Source organism: Chiloscyllium punctatum, chromosome 4 (genome assembly GCF_047496795.1).
Source record: "Chiloscyllium punctatum isolate Juve2018m chromosome 4, sChiPun1.3, whole genome shotgun sequence".
In the NCBI taxonomy this organism is placed as follows: Eukaryota; Metazoa; Chordata; class Chondrichthyes; order Orectolobiformes; family Hemiscylliidae; genus Chiloscyllium; species Chiloscyllium punctatum.
This window is the reverse complement of record NC_092742.1, coordinates 37,331,069-37,355,475: the sequence shown is the minus strand read 5'-3', so window position 1 is coordinate 37,355,475 and position 24,407 is coordinate 37,331,069. Positions and strand designations below refer to the sequence as shown.

At 39.6% G+C, this 24,407-nt stretch overlaps 1 protein-coding gene across 2 annotated transcripts in view; it reads left to right on the top strand.

Annotated features, from left to right (window-relative positions):
• Positions 1–24,407, top strand: part of zc3h14 (zinc finger CCCH-type containing 14) — a 54,321-nt gene that overhangs the window by 7,185 nt on the left and 22,729 nt on the right. For both annotated transcript variants that reach the window (XM_072568402.1, XM_072568401.1), the window contains exons 2-7: positions 12,018–12,060; positions 14,673–14,787; positions 14,971–15,011; positions 15,184–15,385; positions 16,505–16,970; positions 18,304–18,455. In XM_072568402.1, coding sequence (XP_072424503.1) covers positions 12,018–12,060; positions 14,673–14,787; positions 14,971–15,011; positions 15,184–15,385; positions 16,505–16,970; positions 18,304–18,455 — 1,019 coding nt within the window. The remainder of the gene's footprint in view (positions 1–12,017; positions 12,061–14,672; positions 14,788–14,970; positions 15,012–15,183; positions 15,386–16,504; positions 16,971–18,303; positions 18,456–24,407) is intronic.

Below are 24,407 nucleotides of genomic sequence, written 5' to 3'. Positions count from 1 at the left end.
TGTAGTGTTGTCGATAGAAACATGTATCCTACAAATCTGACCGATGGAAGAAGCCACTCCTGAAAGTCATCACATCATGCCAGATTGCAAACAAGTCATGTCAAGAGCAGTCATTTTATTCCAACGTAGAGCATGAAATACATGTTTAGTTGTTACGTATCCCAAGCTGTTGTACATATCTGTTCTATAAGGAATTCACTGGAAACCGATCATGAACCATTGAAAAGAATTTGGGGAAAGTCAGAGTGAACCAGTTAAACTACAGCTACTCCAGACTAATGCAAATTTTGATGTCTGCTATAAATCTGGTAGCAAAATGGCTACCTCAGGTATATTAAGCAAATTACCAAATCTAATAAGGATGCAGAAACTGCAGTAGATTTACAAGTAGATCTTGTAGCCTACAAAGTGGAAAATTGCTTAAGGTCAATATTTGGTGCATTTTGATCAGTGTGAATGCAACCAACTTCAAGAAGGAACAGCTGTTGTTTCATGACTGACAACACAGGGAAAGTTATCAGAGAAGAATGGCCTGACATTTAGTCATTTCAAGGTGAACTTAATATCTCAAGAAGTGTTATTTTATTTAACAGAAAGCAAGTGTTTGTGCCCAAAGCACTAATAGTTACTCTGAGGCATATGGGCATAGAGCAAATAAAAGGCATAGCAATGGATACTGTATTGATCCCTGGCAAATACAATAACATCAAGGAGGTAATAAGGATTTGTGAGGTATGCTGGAGTCACCAGTGACAAAGCTGGATCATCTTATTTCTGTGCTATACCACCAGGTATAGGCTTACAATTACCAACAGAGTTCATGTTTGGAAGACAAGCTAAGCTATCGGAAGTCCAAGTTGGAAAAGTAAAAAATCATGAAGATAGTACATGATCAACATGCAGGTGTGGTAGTACCTAGAGTCAAGATTAGAGTGGTGCTGCAAAAGCACAACAGGTCAGGCAGCATCTGAGGAGTAGGAAAATCGATGTTTCCTGATGAAGGGCTTTTGCCCGAAACATCGATTTTCCTGCTCTTCGGACGCTGCCTGACCTGCAGTGCTTTTCCAGCACCATTCTAATCTTGACTCTAATCTCCAGCATCTGCAGTACCCACTTTCGCCCTGTGGTAGTACCTAATCTACGTGTAGATCAGAATCATATGTCCTACCCAAGAAACCTGGTTACGTAGTGAGATATTCAGTGTACAGTGAGCCTAGATTCTTCAAAGTTATGATATTTGACGGACCAACATTTGAGGAGAAATTGAAACCAACTCTGGAAACTATACAGTTCTGCAAGTGTGTACAGAGCACACACACAACTATGTTCAGATAATCAGTCAAGAACATGCAAGTATGAAATCTGATCTCCCAGAGCCACTCCCTGATGGCAGGAGAGGAGATGCTATGCTACTGTTTTCAGAGTTGACAATGCTAATGAGCCAAGGCCCAACCATACAAGGATATCCGTTTGATAGTCTAAAGAATGTATATATAACTTTCAGTTCCAGCGCAACTCATCAAATTGTCTTTGAAGTAAACCTGTTGGGGATTTTCAAGTAAATTGATCCTCCGCTTCAAACCAAATTAGGTTTAGTGTGAAATGTTTAAGGTTATCAATACAGTACCATCTGCATAGGATTATCGGATCCCTTGACATTATTTCAAAGAGAAACAGGGGTGCTATCCTTGATATCCTGGCCATTTTAGACCCTCAATTATCTTTCAAGAATTAATTTGTTTGTTTTCTCGTTGTTTGTAAGAGCATGTTATGTGTAAAATAGCTGTTCCATTTTCAATGTTATAACACTGATTACATTTCTCAAGTGCTTAATTGGCTGTCAATTGTTTTAGACTGTTCAGTAATCATCAAAGGCACCTATAAATGCAATTCAGTACGTTAGAGCCCAGGTATCCTTGGAGAAGGAGCACGCGGTGTCCACCAACACCCTGGAGTTGTTCAGGGAGAGGTGGGCGCCGCAGGGAGTGGAGTGCATCATTTCTCCCTCCAACTCTATTTTGATTTAGTCCCTACCCTCCCCTTCACTGTTTTGATCACACAGCATTGCCCTTTGATGTGAAGGGCAGTGCTTGTCACTGGCCACTCGAGTGTTTTCCTACCTTCCTGGTCGTGGAAATTGAATAAAGATTCGTGCACTCTGTGTCTTTCACTGTGTCTCACACCTGCACACATACACCATGGGTGCTGGGGGAAAATAAGCACTACCGCAGTTAGGCGGTAGTGTGGGGGTTAAATAGAAAAAAAAAGATAAACAGGAATGTCTCACTGTTTGATCACACAGCATTGCCCTTTAATGTGAAGGGCAGTGCTTGTCACTGGCCACTCGGGTGTTTTCCTATCTTCCTGGTGGTGGAAATTGAAAAGAAAACAAAAGATAAATGCAATTCAGTTGCCTGTAATGGGCTTTGCATCTAAATTTCTAATTGGCTATATGGGTGATTTACTGGTGGCAGGTGATGGTTTAAATAAAAGTCGGTGATTCGGTAGTGGGGGGATAAAAATGCTTGATTTTTTTTTGTTAGAGCACTTCTGAATATAAGAGAAAAAATTGCAAATCAGAGGTCTTGTGATGCAGTGGAAGTATTCTACCCTCTGGGCCAGTCAGCTTGGATTTAAGTCCCACCTTCCTTCCAAGTGGGTTGTGATGGGACCAAACAAATTGATCAAAAAGTTCTGTTGGGAGAATTTGTGGCATAGGTAGAGTCCCCACCTCTAGACAGGAGGCCAGCTTCAAATATCACTTACCTAGTGACTTCTGAACAGGTTGGTTAGAAAATGTCTAGAAATGGAAGTCAGGGCTTTTGTGCAGTTGGTAGTGTCCCTGCCTCTGAGCCAGGAAGCCTTGGTTCAAGTCCCACCCACTCCAGAAGTGTGGAGTAGCGCCTCTAAACAGGTTAATTAGAAGGCATCTGCAAGTCAGGAGGCTGTAAAAGGTTATTAAGACAGATAACCTTTTCTAAAGCGCTAAGTTTTAAGGAGTGTATAATGGATAAGAAGAGGGATTAAAGAGCTCAGTCCTGAGCAGCGGTATAATGAAATTTAGGTATATCTGAGTAATCAGAAATCTCAAAGGGATAAAAGGGGTCACAGACAAGGAAGGGTGAGGTTATGGAAGAATTTCAAAATGTGGATAAGAATTTAAAAATACAGTTGTTGGGAAATGCAGGTCAGCAAGCACTAGAGTACTAGTTGTTTGGGACTTCTGTAAGTTGAGCACAGCAAAGTTTTAGGTGAGTTAAGTTAACAGAAGATGAGATCCATTGACATGTTCAAATTCAGAAGAAACAGAAATGGATGAGGACTTTAGCAAGTGATGAATGATTGGGAAAGCATGTAAGAAGTGGAGGGAGTAGATTATTTAATGATAGAACAGTCATGTACTTGGAAGCTCATCATGGGGTCAGGATTGGCACCAAGGTCGTGAACTGTTGTTTTCAACCTCAAATGGTTTCTAGGGAGAGTTGGAATCACCGGAATTTGAGACTGGGTCAATGGCATTAATCATTCAATATCATTTAATTTAGATCATTTACATTGTGACTCCACTCATCCCACTTTGTCCATAATCTTAAAACTCTTACCTCTTAAAAATATCAGTCTCTGCTTTATGATTTTCAATGGACTTAATCCCAAACGTTTTGGGGAGTGAAAATTCCCAGTTAACTCAACTGAACTCTCCTCCTGATATGTTCAAGTATGACTTTATGTGGAATTTGAAGATTTTGAGTTCCAGTACACACCACAAGAAAACAAAAAAAGCAATACAGAATTATTTTAAAGCATTCATGTATTCTTGGCACTCTGTTTTAAAACCAATATTTAGTGATGAACAGGAAGAGGTAATATTTCAGGTCAGAGGTCATGTTGCAACTTTACAGGACATTGGTTTGGCCACTTTTGGAATGTTGCGTGCAATTCTGGTCTCGTTCCTATGGGAAGGATGTTGTGAAACTCAAAAGGGTTCAGAAAAGATTTACAAGGATTTTACCATGAATGGAGGAATTGAGCTATGAGAGGCTGAATAGACTGGGGCTGTTTTCCTTGGAGCATCAGAAGCTGAGGGGTTACCTTATAGAGGTTTGTAAAATCATGAGGTGCATGGATAGGGTATATAGACAAGGTTTTTTCCCTGGGGTGAGGGAGTCCAGAACTAGAGGGCATAGGTTTTAAGGTGAGGGGGAAAATATTTAAAAGGGACCTAAGGGGCAACATTTTCACGCAGAGTGTGGTGTGTGTATATGGAATAAACTGCCAGAGAAAGTGCTGGAGGCCAGTACAATTGCAACATTTAAAAAGCATCTGAATGGTTATATGAATAGGGAGGGTTTAGAGGGATATGGGCCAAGTGCTGGCAAATGGGACTGGATTAGGTTAGGATATCTGGTTGGCATGGACAAGCTGTTTCCATGCTATACATCTCTATGACTCTATAATTGGCCTTTCTTCAGAATTGAAGATAAAATATAACCGTTTTTAAACTTGTGAAAGGAGGTATAGGCAGGAACAGTAAAAAAAAAGCTGTGGAAGGGCGTGGTACATGAAAGATTAAATTACAAAGATTTTCACGATGGAGCAGAGTGATAATGGGTTTGGTGACAAAGTAAGGTTATCCAAATGAGGCCTGAGTAGCTGCATGAAAACTGAATGCAACATGATGTGATAAAGAAATAAGACACTGTCAACGCAGCAGAATTTTTAAAAAATCAAAATTAAGCCAGAGGTTATTGTCTAAAGTATTGAATTCAAAAGTAAAGTTTCCGTCCTCCTTGAATTCAGATGAAAGGTCGCTGAACCTGAAAATCTAACTCTATCTCCCAACTGTGCAACCTGCTGAATTTTTCCAGGTTTTTTTGATCTTCGTTTATGACATCCACCATCTGCAATATTTTGATTTTGTATTTAGTGAGGAGCTCTGTTTTGAATTGCAATAATCAGTGAAATATTGTTGATATATTTTAATGTTTTGAAGTAAATTGATATTTTGTTCTGTAAAGTATCTGATGTATCACACAGTTTCAATAATAAATAGTTGAGCCATATTCATCGGCAATTCCTCTTCAGTTGCAATATCCAGTTAAATTTTGGATTTAAGTAACGCTGCTGTGCAAAGGGACCTGGGTATCCTCATGTACGAATCACAAAAGGTTGGTTTGCAAGTGCAGCAGGTAATTAAGAAGGGAAATGTAACATTGTTTTTAATTGCTTGTGCGATGGAGTTTAAAAATAGGGAGGTTACACTACAGCTACATAAAGTGCTGGTGAGGTCATAACTGGGATCGAAAAGTGCAGCGCTGGAGAAGCACAAGAGGTCAGGCAGTATCCAAGGAGCAGGAGAGTCGATATTTCAGGGACGGTCTACATTCTATAGAAAAGCGATCCCTTATTCCCAATGCCTCCACCGTATCTGTTCCCAGGAGGGACAATTCTACTCCAGGCCATGCGATTTCAAGGACCCCAGTTTCCCCTCCCATGTGTCCTCCAGCACATCTCCACTTCCCACACCTTTGCCCTTGAATCTCATCACTCCAACTGCAACAAAAATACCCCCCCCCCCCCCCCCCCCCCGGCCCTCACCTTCCACCCCACTAATCTCCAGATACAGCACATTATCCTCCGCCATTTCCATCACCTACAATCAGATCCCACCAAAGATATTCACCCCCCACCCCCCTCTGCGTTCCACAGAGACCATTTCCCCCCCCCCCCACACCCCTCGTGACCCCCTCATTAGGTCCACGCCCCCACCAACCTATCCTCCACACTTGGCACCTTCCCTTGCCACTACATAAGTTATAAAACCTGTGCCCACACCTCCCTCCTCATCTCCGTCCAAGGCTCCAAAGGATCTTTTCACATCTGGCAGAGGTTTTTCTGCACATCCAACCACCTCAACTTCTGTGACCGTTGCACTTGATATGGTCTCCTCTATATTGGGAAGACAGATGCCAACTCGCAGAGCATTTCAGGAAACATTTCTGGGATGTTTGGGTCAAACAACCCCATCGCCCTGTGGCCTACTACTTCAACTTCCCATTCCACTCCCCCAAGGACATGCAAATGCTGGGCCGCTTCCACCGCCAAATCAAAGCCACCCAACATCTGGAGGAAGAACATCTCCTCTTCCTTCTTGGGACTCTTCAATCTCACGGCATCAACATCAAATTCACTAGTTTCCAAATCTCCCCTCCCCCCATCTTATCCCAGATTTAACCCTTCAATGTGGAACTGCCCTCTTGACCTGTCATACCTGTCCATCTTTCCCACCTATCTGCTTCACCCTCCTCACTGACCTATCACAATTATCCCCTCCTGTATCCACCAGTTGCCTTCTCTGCAACCTTCCCCCAAACCCCTATTTGTTTTTCAGCCCCTTATCCTTCTACGTTCCTAATGAATGTCTTATGCCCAAAACGTAGACTGTCCTGCTCCTCGAATACTGCCTGACCTGCTGTGCCTTTCCAGCACATCACTTTGCGACTCTGATTCTCCATTATCTGCAGTCCTCACTTTCACCCAGGCCACACCTGGAGTACATTGTGCAGTTTTGGTCTTCTTACTTGAGTCGGGATATACTGACACTGGAAGGGGTACAGCGGAGGTTCACTCGGCTGATTCTAGAGGTGAAAGTGCTACCTTATGAAGAGTGATTGAGTAGACTGGGACTATGCTCATTGGAATTTAGGCAAATGAGGGAGGTTCTCATAGAAACATATAAAATTTCAAGGGAATGGATAAGATAGAAGCAGGAAGGTTGTTTCCACTGGCAGGTGAAGCTAGACCCAGGGCATAGCCTTAAGATAAAGGGGAGTAGATTTAGGACTGAGTCAAGGAGGAACTTATTCACCCAAAGAGTTGTGAATCTGAAATTTCCTGCCCATTGAAGCAGTTGAGGCTACCTTGTTGAATGTTTTTAAACCAGTGTTTTTTGAACAGTAAAGGAATTAAGGGTTATGTAAGTGGGTGGCTAAGTGGAGCTGAATCCATGAAATGATCAGCCATGGTCTTATTGAATGGTGGAGCAGACTCGACAGGCTAGATGGCCGACTCTGCTCATATTCCTTATGTTCTTATGTTTGTATATCTTCTTTATTATTCATTCATAGCTACATTTTGTGGCTTGAGCTGTTCTTCAGCGTATTATTGATTTTTTTCTTCCTCTTGTCTTTTCGCTTGTTTGTTTGTCTTCCTTGCTTTTTGATTTATTTTGCTTCTCTTCCTTTGTTGTTACATGATTTCTGCAGGTATAAGCTTCTAGCTATTGCATTCAGATTTTCGTTCCCTGCATAGGTCTGTTCTATTACCGATATATTCGACTAGTTTTTTTTTTCCTGAAGTGAGAGTATAAAATAAAAATCATTCATGAGCTTTGCTGGGAGGGCCAACATTTATTGCCAATTCTTAGGCAGTGTAGTAGGTAAATACTGTGGTCTTCCAAAAGGCATTTGCAACAACACCATTAAGTGGACTTATTTGGAAAATATTCGACGAGAAAGTGAGGACTGCAGATGCTGGAGATCAGAGCTGAAAATGTGTTGCTGGAAAAGCGCAGCAGGTCAGGCAGCATCCAAGGAACAGGAGAATCGACGTTTCGGGCATCAGCCCTTCTTCATAGAAATGCATATTTCAAGGTGAGAACTTGTGTATGAAATTGAACGAGGAAAAGAAGTCAGAAGCCATGCTGAATTGATGGTTTGATATTTGAAGTATTTAGTGGATTGCCCAAATGTGGTATTCGGACAGTTGTTGTTCTTGTGTAGAAATGACCTGGATATAAGTGTTTCAAAGTTTGCAGATGACCCAAATCTATCCGACTTCTGGAGCACATAGACTGGTGAAATGGGCAGATACTGTTTAAAACAGGCAAGTGTGACATGTATTGTGAAAGATTTAACGTGGAGAGGCAGGAAAACAAAATGGTACTATTTCAAAGGAGTTGTCAGGGTTCATGACTGAAGAGTTCCTTGAATCCATTTTCTCTTACATAATATGTCTGTAGTGATTACAGATCTCTACTACTATCAGTAAAGAAAATACCTGCCTACTCCTTAGTCCAATATACAAACATTGGTATTTTTGTGCACCTTTAGATTGTAGTTGACGAGCAGTGTAAAAGCTGAGCTAAGATCATGAGATGTAAGAGCAGTGTAAGGCCTTTTGGCCCATTTGTGTCTGCTCCATTATTCGATTGTGGCTAATATGTTTCTCCAACTCATTTCCTCACTCTTCCTGCAACCCTTGCTAATCGAGAACCTACCTATCTTTGTCTTAAAGACACTCAATGACTTGACCCTCACAGACTTCTGCGGCAATGAGTTCTACAGATTCACCACCCTCCGGATGAAGAAATTGCTCCTCATCTCAGTTCTAAAGGGTTGTCCTTTCATTCTGAGGATGTGCCCTTGGTTCCATGTCTCCTGCTAATGAAAATGTTCTTCCTGACCCATTCTTCTAAATACACTTGAGAATAGACCCAGAGGCCTCAACCACTCATCATGTGATGAGTCCTTCATTCCTGGGATTAATCTTGTGAACCACCTCCTGACACCCTCCAAGGGCAGCACATCCTTCCGTAGATACGGGGCTATAAGCTACTTTCAACATTCCAAATGCCATCTGACCCCTGCCTTAAACAGCCTCAGCCGTACATCCTTGCTCTTGTATTCTAGCCCCTTTTGAAATGAATGCTAACATTGCATTTACCTTCATAACACCCAACTGAACCTGCATGGTAACCTTAAGAGAATCCTTAAGCAAGACTTCTAAGTCCCTTTGTGCTTGATATAAGAAGCCTTTCCATATTGAAAAAAATAGTCTATGCCTTTATTCCTATCAGACTATGTAACCTCACACTTAGCCACATTTGTATTCCATCTGTCACTTCACTGCTCACTCCCCTAGCCTATACAAGACCTTCTCAGCCTTCCCACTTCTTCAACAATACCTCTCCCTCCACCTACTTTTGTGTCATCTTCAATCTTATCAACAAAACCCTCTGTTCCATTGTGCAGCTAATGTATTTAAAATGACAGATTTTCTTTTGTGTGTTTTACATACTGGACAAGATCATCTTCTTTACAACTTATATTTTGGAAATGATTTGAATACTTTACATTTATGCTATTTGAGACATATCTGCCGACTAACTAGTGATTTCAACCCTGTTTCTATTTGAGAGTTTTTGCTGCAAACTGGAAAGGATGACAAATGATTTTTCTGTAGACATTGTGCAGGTTGAATTCCAGCCAGGAATTTACTTTTGAACAACGGTGTGCTGTATCAATCTGTGATATTAGTTGACCCTTGTAGATAGCGAAAGAAACATAAAATGTAATGCGTAAGTAGAAATTTACATGGCAGTTTGCTCTTTTTTGGTGTATTTTTTAAGGAAGATGTTTCCAACTCATGTCCAACTCATTTCCTCACTCTTCCTGCAACCCTTGCTAATCGAGAACCTACCTATCTTTGTCCTAAAGACACTCAATGAGCACTGAAAGAATAGGTTTGGAGAATCTACAGGTGAGGGATGCCTTTCACTTTGTCCTCGTTAATTCACAGAGAAATGCCCTTTTATTTATATTCTACCTATTATTTAATCCAATTGTTTATAAATGATTCCTTTTGGACCTTTTGCCTTTACTATTGTCTTTCTAAAGGTCCATTCCATATATAAGGCATTTTCGTAACAATCACTTTCTTATCAGTCCTAAGTTTGCTTTTCACGCATTTGAGCCAGTTTTCCCTCTCCCTCGTTAATGCACAATAATGAAAACAAAATAATGCTTGATAAACTCAGCAGGCCTGGCAGTATCTGTGGAGAGAGAAAAACAGTGTTAACACATTGTCCAGTAATACTCATTGGACTTAATGTATGATGTTACCTGTATACTTACAGTCACGTGGTAGAATTTGAATATCATTGAACAGAGACCTGTTTCCCAGGCTTCATCTTGCATTTATTAGACAAATGATAGCATGACAATTTTTCAACAATCACAGTAATTTGTAGCACAAACTTATTTATTGGTTATAGAAGTGATAGTCATTCTCAAACCAGTTTTATGCAAACAGAATGAATATTTCTTGTACATTTTTTTTAAAAATGCTGCCAACATAACTGCATGAAAAGGCAATATTGTTGATTGAAAGAAACACTTTAGAAACTCTGATTATGGTTGGAATAATTGGGACAAGATATAAAATTACTTACTCACAGGTATTGCAGTCAAAATGCATGGATTTGCCATTGTAGGGTGAAGGAAGATAAAGGGAGCAGACAACGAAAAAGGCTTCCTATTCCAGTGCTTTGGCAAGAGATGTATTATTTTTGAATTATTTAGGAGTACGTGGAATCTGTAGTAGCTTGTTTTTTCCATGGCAATACCTCAGTCAATTAGAGTCTACTTGTGAGCTAATCATCTCTTATTCTTTGGTATAAATTGTTATGATGCATTTAAATTTTATATTCTTATATTTGCCCAGATGAGTGCAAGAAAATGCAGCATGTCTGTTTTCAGCAGTAATTTTATATTCATTTTAAGTTTTGTTTCCAACTCATTTAATTATTGAACTGACTCCTTCAGCTCTAATGCTTGTTTCAGTTTGGTACTGCCTAAAAAAATTAATCAGTTTGCACCTTTTCTGAATTCAAATTATTAAATTATAGGAACATACATTTTATGTTGAGAACATACTAGTGGATAAAACTGAGAAAAATCTAAATATGTATGTTAGGAGCAATAAGGTAAAAGTGGGAAGAATGGGGTCTTTTAGACGTCAAAAGGCTAACCTATTTATGAAGGTGAAAGATCTTGCTGAATATTTCAAGTCTCTTCACAAAAGAGAAGGATAAGCAGACATTGTTAAGGGGAAGAAGCATGAAATATTAGGTGGAATAAACGTAGTGAAGAAATGTTGACATTTTTAAATGTAGATAATTCACCAAGTCTGTTTGAACTATATCCTACCTTATTAAAAGAAGCAAGGGAGAAATTTATTTTTCATTCTTCCCTGGCTACCGGAGCGTTACGAGAGAAGTAGAGACTTAGAACACAATACTGTTGCTTAAAAAGGCAAGAATGGAAAATTCAATTTAGATAAAATTTAAACCAGTTAGCTTAATTTTGGTTGTGGGCAAATTATTGGAATCAATTCTGAGGGAAGATCTACATCTTGATGTAGAAATGAATAGATTAAAGTTAGCATGGACCTCTTAAGGGAATGCCATAATCTGATTAACTTAATTAAATGTTTTGAGAAGGTGACCAGTAAAAGTGATTAGGGCTGTATGTAGTGGCTGTTTACATGGATTTTAGCAAGACACTTGTCAAGGTCCCACATGGCAGTGTGGTCAAAAACTTGGGATCTGATCAACCCCTTGGGAGTCCAAAGGGAAATGACACATTGGATTCAGAATTGGTTTTGTGTCAGGAATCAAAGAATACTGGTGGAAGGGTATTTTTAAAATATGTTTGGTTTTCAAGCTGGCTCCTCCAATTCCGCTGCAGGTTAAAGTTTGGCATTATCTGTAAATCTAATGTGATTTACAGTTTTGTTTTTATAATAACTGGTGTCAGATTCACTTTTTTGTTATTTATTTTAATAATTTCTTCTGAAATGCAGGGGTCTTAATAATTTTGCTTGCTGATGGTACAGAAATTAACTGAAAAAGAAGATATAGGTGGTCAAATCAACTGGGCAGAAAGGTGCAAAAATGAAATTCAATACAGAGAACTGAGAGGCAGTTGGGAGTTGCTGCAAAGCGAGGGAATGCACATTACATGGGAAGATGGTGATCAAAGTTTTGGCAATTTGTTCTAATTTCTCCTTGCACAGTTCAGGGCTGAGTTTTATTTCATAATACTCCTGTGAAGCTCAGAGATATTTTAACTGTTGTAAACTTTTTATAAATACTTTTAACCTGAATATTATTTGTTAGAATTTATAAGTTTCTAGTTTAGTATTTGATCAACTCAAATTAATCTGCATTTAACTTTCAGACTGCCATTAAGGGAAAACTGCAGGAACTTGGGGCTTATGCAGGTATGTTGTTGAAACTTTCTATTAAATCTGTTAATTACAGTGCATATTCTCTAAAACAGTACAATTCTGCAGTTACATAATTTTGGAGGAATATCCCAGCAGAATATGTTCTGTTTTCTTATGTTAAAATTTAGATCACTGGTCATAAATACTATATACACTTCTCCCTGCAAATTTGTACCATAGAAAGTTTGGTATATTTTCTTATTGTTTGTGCAATACTTTGCAGTTATGCATAAGACACAGGAACAGAAGTAGGCCTTTCAGCACTTCAAACTTGCACTGCCATTCAATAGGATCACGGCTAAGCCAGTATTTCTCATGTCTACTCCTGGGTTTTCCCTGAAACCCTTGATTTCCTTTCCCGATCAAAAAAATCTATCTGTTCCTTAAATATACACTAGGGCTTTGCCCCACAACACTCTGTTGCAAAATGTTCCAAAGACACTCCATCCTCTGAGACAAGGAATTTGTCCTCCTTTTGATCTTAAATTGGTTCCCATTTACTCTAGTAATGTCCCTGTGGTTCCAGAGTCCCCCATGAGGGGAAATGTCTTATGCTATCAAGTCTGTTAAGAATCCTACGTGATCACCTCTCAATCTTCTAAACGCCAGTAAGTAGAGCCTCAACGGTTTAGCTTTTGCTCATAAGACAATCCCTCTATACTATCTTTGTGAATGCATTGTGAACTGCCATTTTAGTAGACCCATAATGCCCTTAGGGAGGGAATTCCAGGATTTTGACCCAGTGACAGTGAAGGAACTATGGTATATTTCCAAGTTAGGATGGTGAGTGGTTTGGAGGGGAGTTTGAAGGTGTTGCTGTTCCCATGTATCTGCTCCCCCCTAGTTTTTCTAGTTGGAAGGTGCTATCTGAGGATCTTTGGTGGATTTCTGCAATGCATTTTGTAGATACCACACACTGCTGAGAGTCAGTCGTGGAGCAGTGGGTGCTTGTGGATGTGTTGTCAATCAAGCAGATTACTTTGTCCTGGATGGTGTTCCTCTTCAGTATTGTTGAGCTGTGTCCATTCAGGCATGTGGGGAATTTTGAATCACACTCCTGACCTATATCTTGTAGATGATAGGCAGGCTTTACAAAGAGAGGAGGTGAATTACTTGCTGACCTGCTGTGTAACCACTGTATTTATATGACATGACCAGTTGAGTTCCTGGTCAATGGTAATCCCCAGGATGTTGACAGTGGGGAATTCAATGATAGTAACACCATTGAATCTCAAGGAGCAGTGGTTCGATTGTCTCATATTGGCAATGGTCATTGCGAGGCATTTTTGTGGTGCAAATGTTACATAGCGCTTGTCAGCCCAGGTCTGGATATTGTCCAGATCTTGTATTAGAACATGGACTGCTTCAGTATCTGAGGAATCGCAAATAATGCTGAATATTGTACAATTATCAGCAATTTTGAACTTATGATGGAAGGAAGGTCATTTTTAGGAGCACCTAAAGATAGTTGGACACAAACCTGAGGAACTCCTGCAGAGATGTCTGGAGCTGAGATGACTGACCTGCAACATCCACAGCCATTTTCCCATGTGCCATTGGGAGGCTTGCTCCCAAATCCCATTGATTCCAGTATTGCTAGGGCTTCATGATGCCACACTCAAATGTATTCTCGATGTCAAGAGCTGTCATTCTCACCTCACTTGTCGAAATCAGTGCCTTTGTCCATGTTTTAACGAGATCAGGAGCTGTATTGCCCGGACAGAACCTAAACTGGGCATCACTGCTCTATAATTCTGTTGATGACAACTCCCATCACTTTAGTCATGATCGAGAGTAGGCTGATGGGACAGTAATTGGCTGGGTTAAATTTGTCTTGCTTTTTGTGTATAGGCCATAACTGGCCAATTTTCCACATTGCTTGGTTGATTTGAATGTTTTAATTGTAATGGAGCAGTTTGGCTAGGAGAGTGACAAGTTCTTGAGCACAATCTTCAGTACTATTTCTGGAATGTTGTCAGGGCCTTTGACCTTTGCAGTATCCAGTGCCTCCATCCGTTTCTTAATATAACATTGAGTGAATTGAATTAGCTGAAGATTGGTATTTGCGATGCTGGGAACCACTGAAGCAGGCTGAGATGCATCGTAAACATGACAGTTCTGGCTGAAGTTTGCTGCGACTGCTTCAGTCTTTTTTGTTTTGCACTGATGTGCCAGGTTCCTCCATCATTGAGATTAAGGATATTTGTGGAGATGCCACCTCCAGTTAGATTGCCCATCATAATTCACATAACTGGATGTGGCAGGAGTGCAGATCTTTAATATAGAACTTTTAAAATTGATTTTCAAAGCTGGTATCTTTCCCTATGCTTTCTGAAATTGTTTATTCTGAAGGTGGAGTTTATGGCTTTTAGATGAACTTTTAAATAAACCTCTTCTAGTATTACTGTGACAAGTAGAACTGAACTTGATCCCAATGGATATTACAAACACCACAGAATTTATTTCAATTGTCAGTAGGATTTAGAAGCATATGAGGTGACGTTTCTTCCAGTAGATTCAATCATTTCCCTCTTGTGCAGCATGCTGAATTCTTTCTGTTTACATTAGGAACAAGAATAATGAATTTTTATCATTCCTCTTTACAGACGAAGAGCTACCCGATTATATCATGGTTATGGTAGCCAACAAAAAGACCCAAGATCAGATGGCAGAAGATCTTGCTCTCTTTCTGGGCAATAACACTGTCAAATTTACTGCATGGTAAGTTTATTTTACATGTAGCAGTTAAGATTTAGGTATTTCTTCTCTTCTATGTAATGCACTTCTCTCTTTTAATTCTTAATAATAGATGGAAGTTTTTTAAAGAGAAGTGTGTAGTAGTAAAATACATTTTGCAAGTTTAAATTAATGTATGTAGGAGTTTAACATACTGTTTTTATTTAGGCTGCATGGTGTCCTTGATAAACTACGTTCTGTAACAGTTGGTAAGTATAGTCGTGTCACTTTTAATTTTGACTTGAATAATAGCATTCATGTTCATTTCTGAACTTGAGCAAACACAGATGTAAATTTTGAATTGATAAGAAAATGCAAATGCTAGAAATTTGTATTACATTTTTAAAGATTGAAAATCAACTTTTTATCTTTGAATTCCAGAGCCCACCACTTTAAAACAGCAATCAAATTACTCAGATTGTAATTTGTTGTTATCTACGGAAAAGAGTCAAGCAGCAATTAGTGGAAGCATTGATCAAAACAATGATGTTCGTATTCTTGCTGCTTCTAGCACGCTTTCTGAGAGAAATGATTCTCGTGTTTCTACCAGCTCATTACAAGAGCAGGCAATGCCCACTATCAGGTCAGTGAAAATATAAGTTGTTTTTTGAGTAGCTATTGTAGATTGCATGGGCAAATGCACTGATTGTCAAACAAGTGACCAAGTATTAGCAAAAATTGGATGTGTGTATTTCAGTTGTAAATGTGTTTATAAGTTCTCTGAAACGTTCAGAAACATCGCATTCAAAATCGAGCATGGGAGATGCATTCCCAACTCTAAAGTGCAGTAGCTCTATAATCACATTGTGATTTGTTTCCCCAGTTCCTGTATGTTGGCTGATCCACATCTGTTGATGGACATTATAGGGAAATTAAAAAGTTTGTCAAGAATTAAAACCCTGTATTAATTGCAACTGAACTGATAGTTCCTGAAAACCTCTGTGTATTTGTTTTTGTTGGCATAATGAGTGTTTGACAGTGTTTGATAGATTGTTGGAAATCTTGATGCAAGTTGTAATTTGAAATGAATGATCTACAATATTGGCCTCAAACTATATTTCAAGGTTCTTCTCAGAAAGTCTAACTTAATTTGGTTAATCAGTGTATTTGCAGCAGCTGGAATGTTCCCTTCAGTCCACCCAAACAATAAACACGATTCCATTGTTTTTAATTTAAAAAAAGTATGGATAGTTTGGAGAAGTACTGTTGTTATCCTTATCTGTTTAGTTGAATTTTACATTTAACCACTTTTTAGTTACCCCCTACTTCTCCACCCACATTGAAGACCTAATGTACCTTGAAAACAAAAACAATGTACTTATACAACAGAGATACTTTAAGAAAATACTGAATTTGCTGGAGAAGCTCAGTGGATCTGGCAACATCTGTAAAGAGAAAAGAACATTAACACTACGAGTCCAGTGACCTCTCTGTTTTCTCTTTGCAGATGCTGCCAGACCTGCAGAGTTTCTGTAGCAATTTCTGTTTTTGTTTCTGATCTCCATTATCCACAATTTGGGGTTTTACTTTAAAACTGATGTCAGGTGATTCTTTTAGAAAAGAATTGTTGAATTGACCTTCTTCCCAGTGAATTAACATTCTTTGTTTACTCTGGCCCGTAAGGCAGTTGTTTTTAAGAAGTTTGTGAATTAGATTATGTAAGGCTGTCTCTGATGCTTTAACTATTTCATTTTGCATACAGAACACCTGTGGAGAGGAGCACACCTCAATTAACATCTGCAGTGAAGCCTTTGATGGAGCTGGTCTCCTCTGAAGCAGTTATTGATATCAAACCTGAACCAGATGATCTTATAGATGAGGATCTGAACATTTTGCAAGAATTTCCATCATCATCTAAGAAGAAACCTGTGGTGACAGTTAGTTATAATGTATCTCGTCCTTCACTTGAGGTCTTTAGGCCAGAAGAAAATGTTTCACATCCATGCGGATCAACTGAGAATAGCATTCAATCTTTCAGGGTTCCTCAGAACAATGTGCAACCGTGTAAATTAGGAGAAGGGAACTTCCATGACAATAGGCCATTAGAAAATCCTGGCCATGCTTACAGATCATATGAAAGCAGCTTGGAAGCTTTCAACAGATTATCAGAAAGTGATGTTCAGGTTTGCAGGGCATCAAAGTCTCATTCCGATCGACCAAGTAGAGATGTGAGTATGAGTTAATAATTACAAATGTTTTGATAGATTTAATCTATTTATTGTTGTAGCCTTGGTTTCCAAGGTATTACTGTCTGGATCGTGGATGCTTTCTGTTTATCCCCAGAAATCTGTGACTTCACAAGTGCTTCCAGACCCAGATAACTCTTCACTGTCATAGTGTCCTGGCCCATTCAGGTTTCATTGCCTCAAAAGTTGTTTCCTCCCTAAAGCCTTACAACTCACTTCCCACTCACAATTCCATTTTCTCCTCAATTTCCCAATGATATTGATTCTTTCCAGATCCATTATCTTCCCCTACTCTAGCCAAATTACAAATGAGTTTCCCCATCTCCCCCCTCATTTATCAACCCTCAGCCCACAAACAAAATTAATACTGAAGCACTGCAGTTCTCTAGCTTAATACTGGGAAAATTGCACCTTTTAATATGTGCTTTAGAATACTTCAAATAGAATAAATTCCAACATTAATGCTTAAAAAAAATCTAGCAAAGGAGGATTTTACTGGGAGTTAGCAAAAGTATCATGTGGAATAGACAGAGAACATGAGACCCAATGTACCAATGAACTACTGGTGGCATTACTGTGGGGCTGGAGAGCATACTGGTATCTTATTCCTCAGATCCCAAAAATGGAAGTTTGCATTTTTGGACCTCCATGCTACTTGTTACTGTTTTATCCCTTCACTTCCTATTGTATTCTACTTGATGCTTTCCTTAATGTTACTGTGTAGCTCCAATGTTCAGTGACAAGTATTTTCAATCCCAATCTCCTGAACACTTCCTCCAGATCAATTCTCTATGACCTTCCATTCTTTTTTTTCAAAACTACTTGCTCTTTCAGTTCCACAAAATGTTAATTTTCTCACCCTTTAATTTTTTTGCACCTTCCTCCCAAATCTTTAAATACCCAGCATTTACTAAACCATATAGTCTGTATTAGCATAAGTAATATCATAAAAGATCTATCTCCTTATCAAATGTCATGTCCTTTAACTTAGCATGAACAGCTTCCACTGATTTTTAACATGATGTATTTCCTGTTTCAAGTTGACTTAGTAATACTGTATAGGATGTATAACATATACACAGACCATTGGCCCCAATCAGTCTATGTTTGTATGATGCACCTTTATATGAAATTCCATTTCTAACTAGAAGACTGATGTTTAGAGAGTTGTCAAATGTAGTTTCCATTCTACAAGTATCCTATCGCCCTTTGAGTGGAAATGTTTTCAAAAGTGCTAACCAAAATGATAAAAACTACTTAGTTTGTTTGTAAGTTGAATATTAACATTGTGTACTTGTCATATTTATGTGTACAGAATGAGAATTTGAGGAAGAGAAAGGCAGCAATCATCAGTTCTGTGGTTAGAGTAAGTAAAACTAGTGATGGTGAGGAGGAGGATGATGATTACGGCGCAAGGACAGGAAGTCTTCCCAGCAGTATTTCTGTGCCAGCAAAGCCTGAAAGAAGGTACTAAAGACTTACAATTTCTCACATTAGGGCATATTTTTGTCAAATGCAATCAGTTTTTTTTTAGATTTATTGACATGCGCAGCAATGTACATCGCAAAGCAGAAAATTATTGACGCACAATGTCCACTTCCTCCTATTAATAATGTTGACTTTCTATAAACGTTTGAAGATTAAAGTTTACTCTGTATATTTAACTGGTAAGCCATTATGATTGATTAGCTCTTCTTTTACTTAAAACAGAAAACCTAAATAATTCTTTATGCCTTGCCAAAATTCTACCGAGTATTTTGAAGGCTGGGATTTGTTCTATTGTAGGGCAATGTTATTTTGCTGCCTTGATTTTTGACACTTTGAAACCATTCAGCTTCATTCTGAAGTGCATTCTGAATAGTTTATCCTTGAATTTTGGTATTCAATATTGCAAAGCTGTACACTATTTTACCATTCTAATTACTAAGTTCAGAGAACAAAAAGCAAAATACTGCATTTGCTGGAAATCTAAAACAAAAGGACTAATTCTGAACTAATATTCAGTAGGCCAGACATCATCTGTAGAGGTGAAAAAGAAATAAATTCCTCCAAATTTCTATGAATGCAGTTGAGATGAAACGTTCTCCTGGTTTCTTTGCTGATCGAGCTGATGATAACATTAAATGGGCCACTACTACTACCATGCTACTTCACTGTGTTTCCACTTCTCCTTTAGAGGAAGTGTATGTTCATTGGTAAATCTTTCTCCAGATCCTTAGTTCTTCTGAGTGCACCGCATTCCACCAAGTGTAGCATCGATAAGCACTAGCAAAACTGGAGTCATTGAATATCAGGGGGCAAACTCTCTGGTGTTTAGAGTTATACCTGACACATAGGTGGTTGTTGGAGGTCAGTCATCTCATCTCTAGGACATATCTGCAGGAGTTCCTCAGGGTAGTGTCCTAGGCCCAAACACGTTCAGCTGCTTTGTCAATGACCTTCACACCATCATAAGTTTAAAAGTGAGGATTGTGCAATCATCAGCAACTATGTTCAGCACCGTTTGTGACTCCTCAGATACTGAAGCAGTCTATGTTCAAATGCAATGAGATCTGGACAGTATCCAGGCTTGAGCTGAAAGTGGCAAGTAACATTTGTGCAATACAAATTCCAGGCTATAACTATCACCAATAAGAGACTATCTAACCACTGCCCCTTGGCAGCCAATGGTATTCACTGAATCCCGTACTGTCAACATCCTGGGGGTTAGCATTGACTAGAAATTCAAATGTACTCACTGCAGAAACACAGTGGCTAGAAGAGCAGATCAGAGGTTAGGAATACTGCAGTAAGTAACTCGCCTCATGACTCCCCAAAGCCTGTCCACCAGCTACAAAGCACAATCAGATGTGTGATGTCCCAACGACACTCAAGAAGCTTGACACCATCCAGGACAAAGCAGCCTGCTTAATGGGCACTGCATCCACAAGCATCCACTTCCTCCATCTCCAGTACTCACGAGCAGCAGTGTGTACTATCTACAAGATGTACTGCTGAGATTCACCAAATATCCTCAGACAGCACCTTTCAAATCCATGACCACTTTAGCCTGGAAGGACAAGGCAACAGATATATGGGAACACCACCACCTTCAAGTTCTCCAAGCCACTCACCATCCTGACTTGGAAATATATTTTTGTTCCTTCACTGCTGTAGAGTCAAAATCCTGGAATTCCCTCCTTAATGGCATTGTAGGTCAACCCACAGCAGGTGGACTGCAGTGGTTCAAGAGGCAGTTCACACCACCTTCTTAAGGGCAACTAGGGTCAGACAATAATTGCTGGCCATCTAGTGATGCCCACATCCCATAAATGAATAAATAAAAACAAGTGTCAAGATTCCAAAATAATACTGGGTGCACCAAAACTAACTGACCTTATGTATAGTACAGGTCCCAGTAAGAAAAATCTCCAAAGAAAGATCCAGAAGTTTCAAATACACTAATATCAGGTGACATTGAGCAGTCCTGCACCTAAGCCTTTCAACAGATATGGTGGAAAGGCAGGGACAGACTACTGAGTTGGATGATCAGCCATGATCATAATGAATGCCTGAGCAGGCTCAAACGGTTGAATGTCCTACTCCTTCTACTTTCTATGTACGTATCACCTTCTTCAAACCTCTTGAGAAAACAAAACCAAAACCAAAACCAGCAAAGCAGGAAACTCAGAAGAGCATATCTTTTGTGCGGCTGAGTTGTTTTTGTGGATGAATCTTGAAAGGAATACATATCACTGTTTCAGCATGATGTATGTAAATCATTTATATGTATGAATGTTTCTTGGAAATATTAAGTAACATTAGCCTTTAGTTGGAGAAAAAAATGAGCAAAGTATTTCTGAAGTTGTGAGAGGTGTCTTTGCTGCTAAGTCACTGAAGGTTAACATGCAGCAAGCTATTTCAAAGGCTAATAGAATGTTAACCTTTATTACAAGAGGTTTTAAGTACAGGGATCGTGAAGTCTTGTCACAATTGTATAGGAGCTTGTTTAGAATGCACATGTGGTGCTGTGAGCAGTTTTGGTCTACTTATCTCAAGAAAGATGTTACAGCCATAGAGGTTATATTCACCAGATTTTCGGATGGCAAGACTGTCCTATGAGGAAAGAGATGGCAAACTGGGCCTGTTTTCTCGAGAGGTTTGAAGAAGGTGATACGTACATAGAAAGTAGAAGGAGTAGGACATTCAGCCGTTTGAGCCTGCTCAGGCATTCATTATGATCATGGCTGATCATCCAACTCAGTAGTCTGTCCCTGCCTTTCCACCATATCCGTTGAACCTTGTGGCCCAAATGCTATATCCAACAGTTTCTTGAAATTGTGCAATGTTTTGACCTAGACTGCTCTGTGGTGATGAATTCCACAGACTTAGCATTCTCCAGGTGAAGAGGTTTCTGCTCCATCTCCACCCTAAATGGTTTACTGTGTTTCCGTAGACCATTACCCGTGGTTCTGGGCTCCCCTGTCATCTTTCCTGCAACTATCTGTCTAATTGTGTTAGAATTTTTTAATAGGTTTCCATGACATTTTCCCCCTCATTTTTTTGAGCCCAATGTGTATAGTCCTAACTGATTCTAACTTTCCTATTAATTTAGTGCTGTCATCCTAGGAGTCTGTCTAGTAAAACTTTGCTGCACTTCCCGTTTAGTGAGAACATCATCCCTCAGATAAGGAGACTAAAATAGCATGCATTTTTTCCCCAAGTGTTGTCCCCACTGGCTTAGTTTCATCTGTTTTTCCTTTTTTTAAAAAAAAATCTATCTCTTCTGTCCTACTTTGCTGAATTCTAAACTGCTCCCACTCCTTAGGCCAATTTGTATGCATCTTCCCTGGACCTAATGCTATCTCAGATTTCTCTATGCCATTTTACTTTTGCACCAGACAGGAATGAGCAATTTTTGCCATTCATCCATGTGCTTTTTGAATGTTTGCCATTACCTTTCCACTGCACTTCATATGATCATAGTTTCCTCTAATTAGATTCAGGCCTCTACTCACAATCAGCTACATCTTGATAAAGAATTCTATCATATTGTGGTTGTTTATCCCCAAGGGGCCTCATAATTAGATTGCTGATTATTCCTTTCTCATTACACAAAACAGCCAGTCTAGAATGGGCTGTTATGATTTCTCAATGTTTTGGACCAGCAAGTCACCATACATGCACACCAGGAATTTCTCCTCTACAGTAATGTTAATGATTTTGAATTGCTCAATCTGTAGAATAAAGTCACCAATAATTACAGATGTTCCTTTATTGCATGGTCTCTAGTTTCCTGGTTAATCCCATTCCTAATATCACTGCACAGTTTGGAAGTCAATGTGCAACCCCCACTAATGTTTTTTTGCCCTTTTGTGGTTCTCTGATCTGCTCATACAGATCCCATGTTGTTGAAGCTGATATCATTTATCACTATTTTGTTAATTTCCTTGTTAAACCAGCAATGTAATTTCACCACCTTTTATCCTTTTTGTCTATCCTTCCTAAATAGTGGATACCTTGGCTAATTCATTTCCCATCCCTGGTCATCCTGCAGCCATGTCTCTATATTCCTGACTATATTGTACTGTTTTAATCGATATGCACAATTAATGTATCTACTTTATTACGAGTGCTATGTGCATTAAGGCACAAAGCCTTAAGGCTTATCTTTTTAAGATTACATAGAGTCATGGAGGTATACAGCATGAAGAAACAGACCTTTCAGCCCAAGTCATCCATGTCGACCAGATATCCTGTATAAATCTAATCCTATTTGCCAGCATTTGGCCCATATCATTCTAAGCCTGTCCTATACATATGCCCATTTTGAATGTTGAATCATACCAACCTCCACCATTTCTTCTGGCTGTTCATTAAATACACGCACCAACCTCTGCGTGAAAAAGTTGCCCCTTAGGTCCCTTTTTATATCTTTCCCCTCTCGACTTAATCCTATGCCCTCTAGTTTTGGTCTCCCCCAGTCCAGGGAAAATACCTTGCCTATTTACCCTTTCCATCTATAAGGTCACCCCTCAGTCTCCAACACTTCAGGGAAAATAGCTCCAGCCCATCCAGCCTCTCCCTACAGCTCAAACCTTCTAACCCTGGCAACATCCTATTAAATCCTTTCTGAACCTTTTCAAGTTTCACAGCATCCTTCCTATATCAGGGAGACCAGAATTGCGTGCAATACTCCAAAAGTGACTGAACCAATGTCCTGCACAACCACAACGTGATCTCCCACCTCCTATACTCAATGCACTGACTAATAAAGGCAAGCATACCAAACACTGCCTTCACTATCCTATCCACCTTATATACCATTAAGTATACAAGTCCTGCCCTGATTTGCTTTTCCAAAATGCAGCATCTCACATTTATCTAAATTAAACTCAGTCTGCCGCTCCTTGGCCCATTGGTCCATCTGATCTGAGTTAGTTCTGTATCCAAATGGCTAGTTCTCCCTGTATTCTGAGAAATCAAACCTTGCTAACCAGTCTACCATGAGGAATCTTGTTGAACGCCTTACTGACATCCTTATAGATTGCATCCACCATTCTGCCCTCATCAATCCTCTTCATTACTTCTTCGAAAATCTCAAACAAGTTAGTGACACAGTTTCCCATGCACAAAGCCATATTGACTACCCCTAGTCAGTCCTTGCCTTTCCAAATATGTGTAAAACCTGTCCCTCAGGCTCCCCTTCAACAACTTGCCCACTTCCAATGTCAGGCTCACCGATCTATAGTTCCCTGGCTTTTCCTTACCACTTTTCTTAAATAGTGGCAAAACGTTAGCCAACCTCCAGTCTTCCGGCACCACACCTGCGGCTGTTGATTATACAAATATCTCAGCAAGGGGCCCAGCAATGTCTTCCTGTCCCTTTTCCATTATTTTTCACCATGTCTCTATTCATCCTGTCCCTTCATTTCTCTGCCTATCACTTTTCCAATTTCCTTTTCTGTCTTTTGCTTTTATCCTTAATTCCACTGCCTGTTCACTCCAGGTGGTTTCAGTGCTCAGTGCCAGCATGTATAGGATGTAGATAAGGTGAATGTCACTTAGGTCTGAGACTAGGAGCATCTTTTTTTAAACTTGGAAAGTTGTGAATGTTTTGAATTGGGTGGCATGGTGGCTCAGTGGTTAGCACTGCTGCCTCACAGCATCAGGAACCTGGGTTCAATTCAAGCCTCGGGTGACTGTCTGTGTAGAGTTTGCACATTCTCCCTGTGTGCATTGGTTGTCTCCGGGTGCTCCAGTTTCCTCCTACAGTCCAAAGATGTGCAGGTCAAGTGAATTGGCCATGCTAAATTACCCATAGTGTTAGGTACATTAGTCAGAGGGAAATGAGTCTGGGTGGGTTATTCTTCAGAGGGTCGGTGTGGACATGTTGGGCTGAAGGGCCTATTTCCACACTGTCGGAATCTAATCTAATTA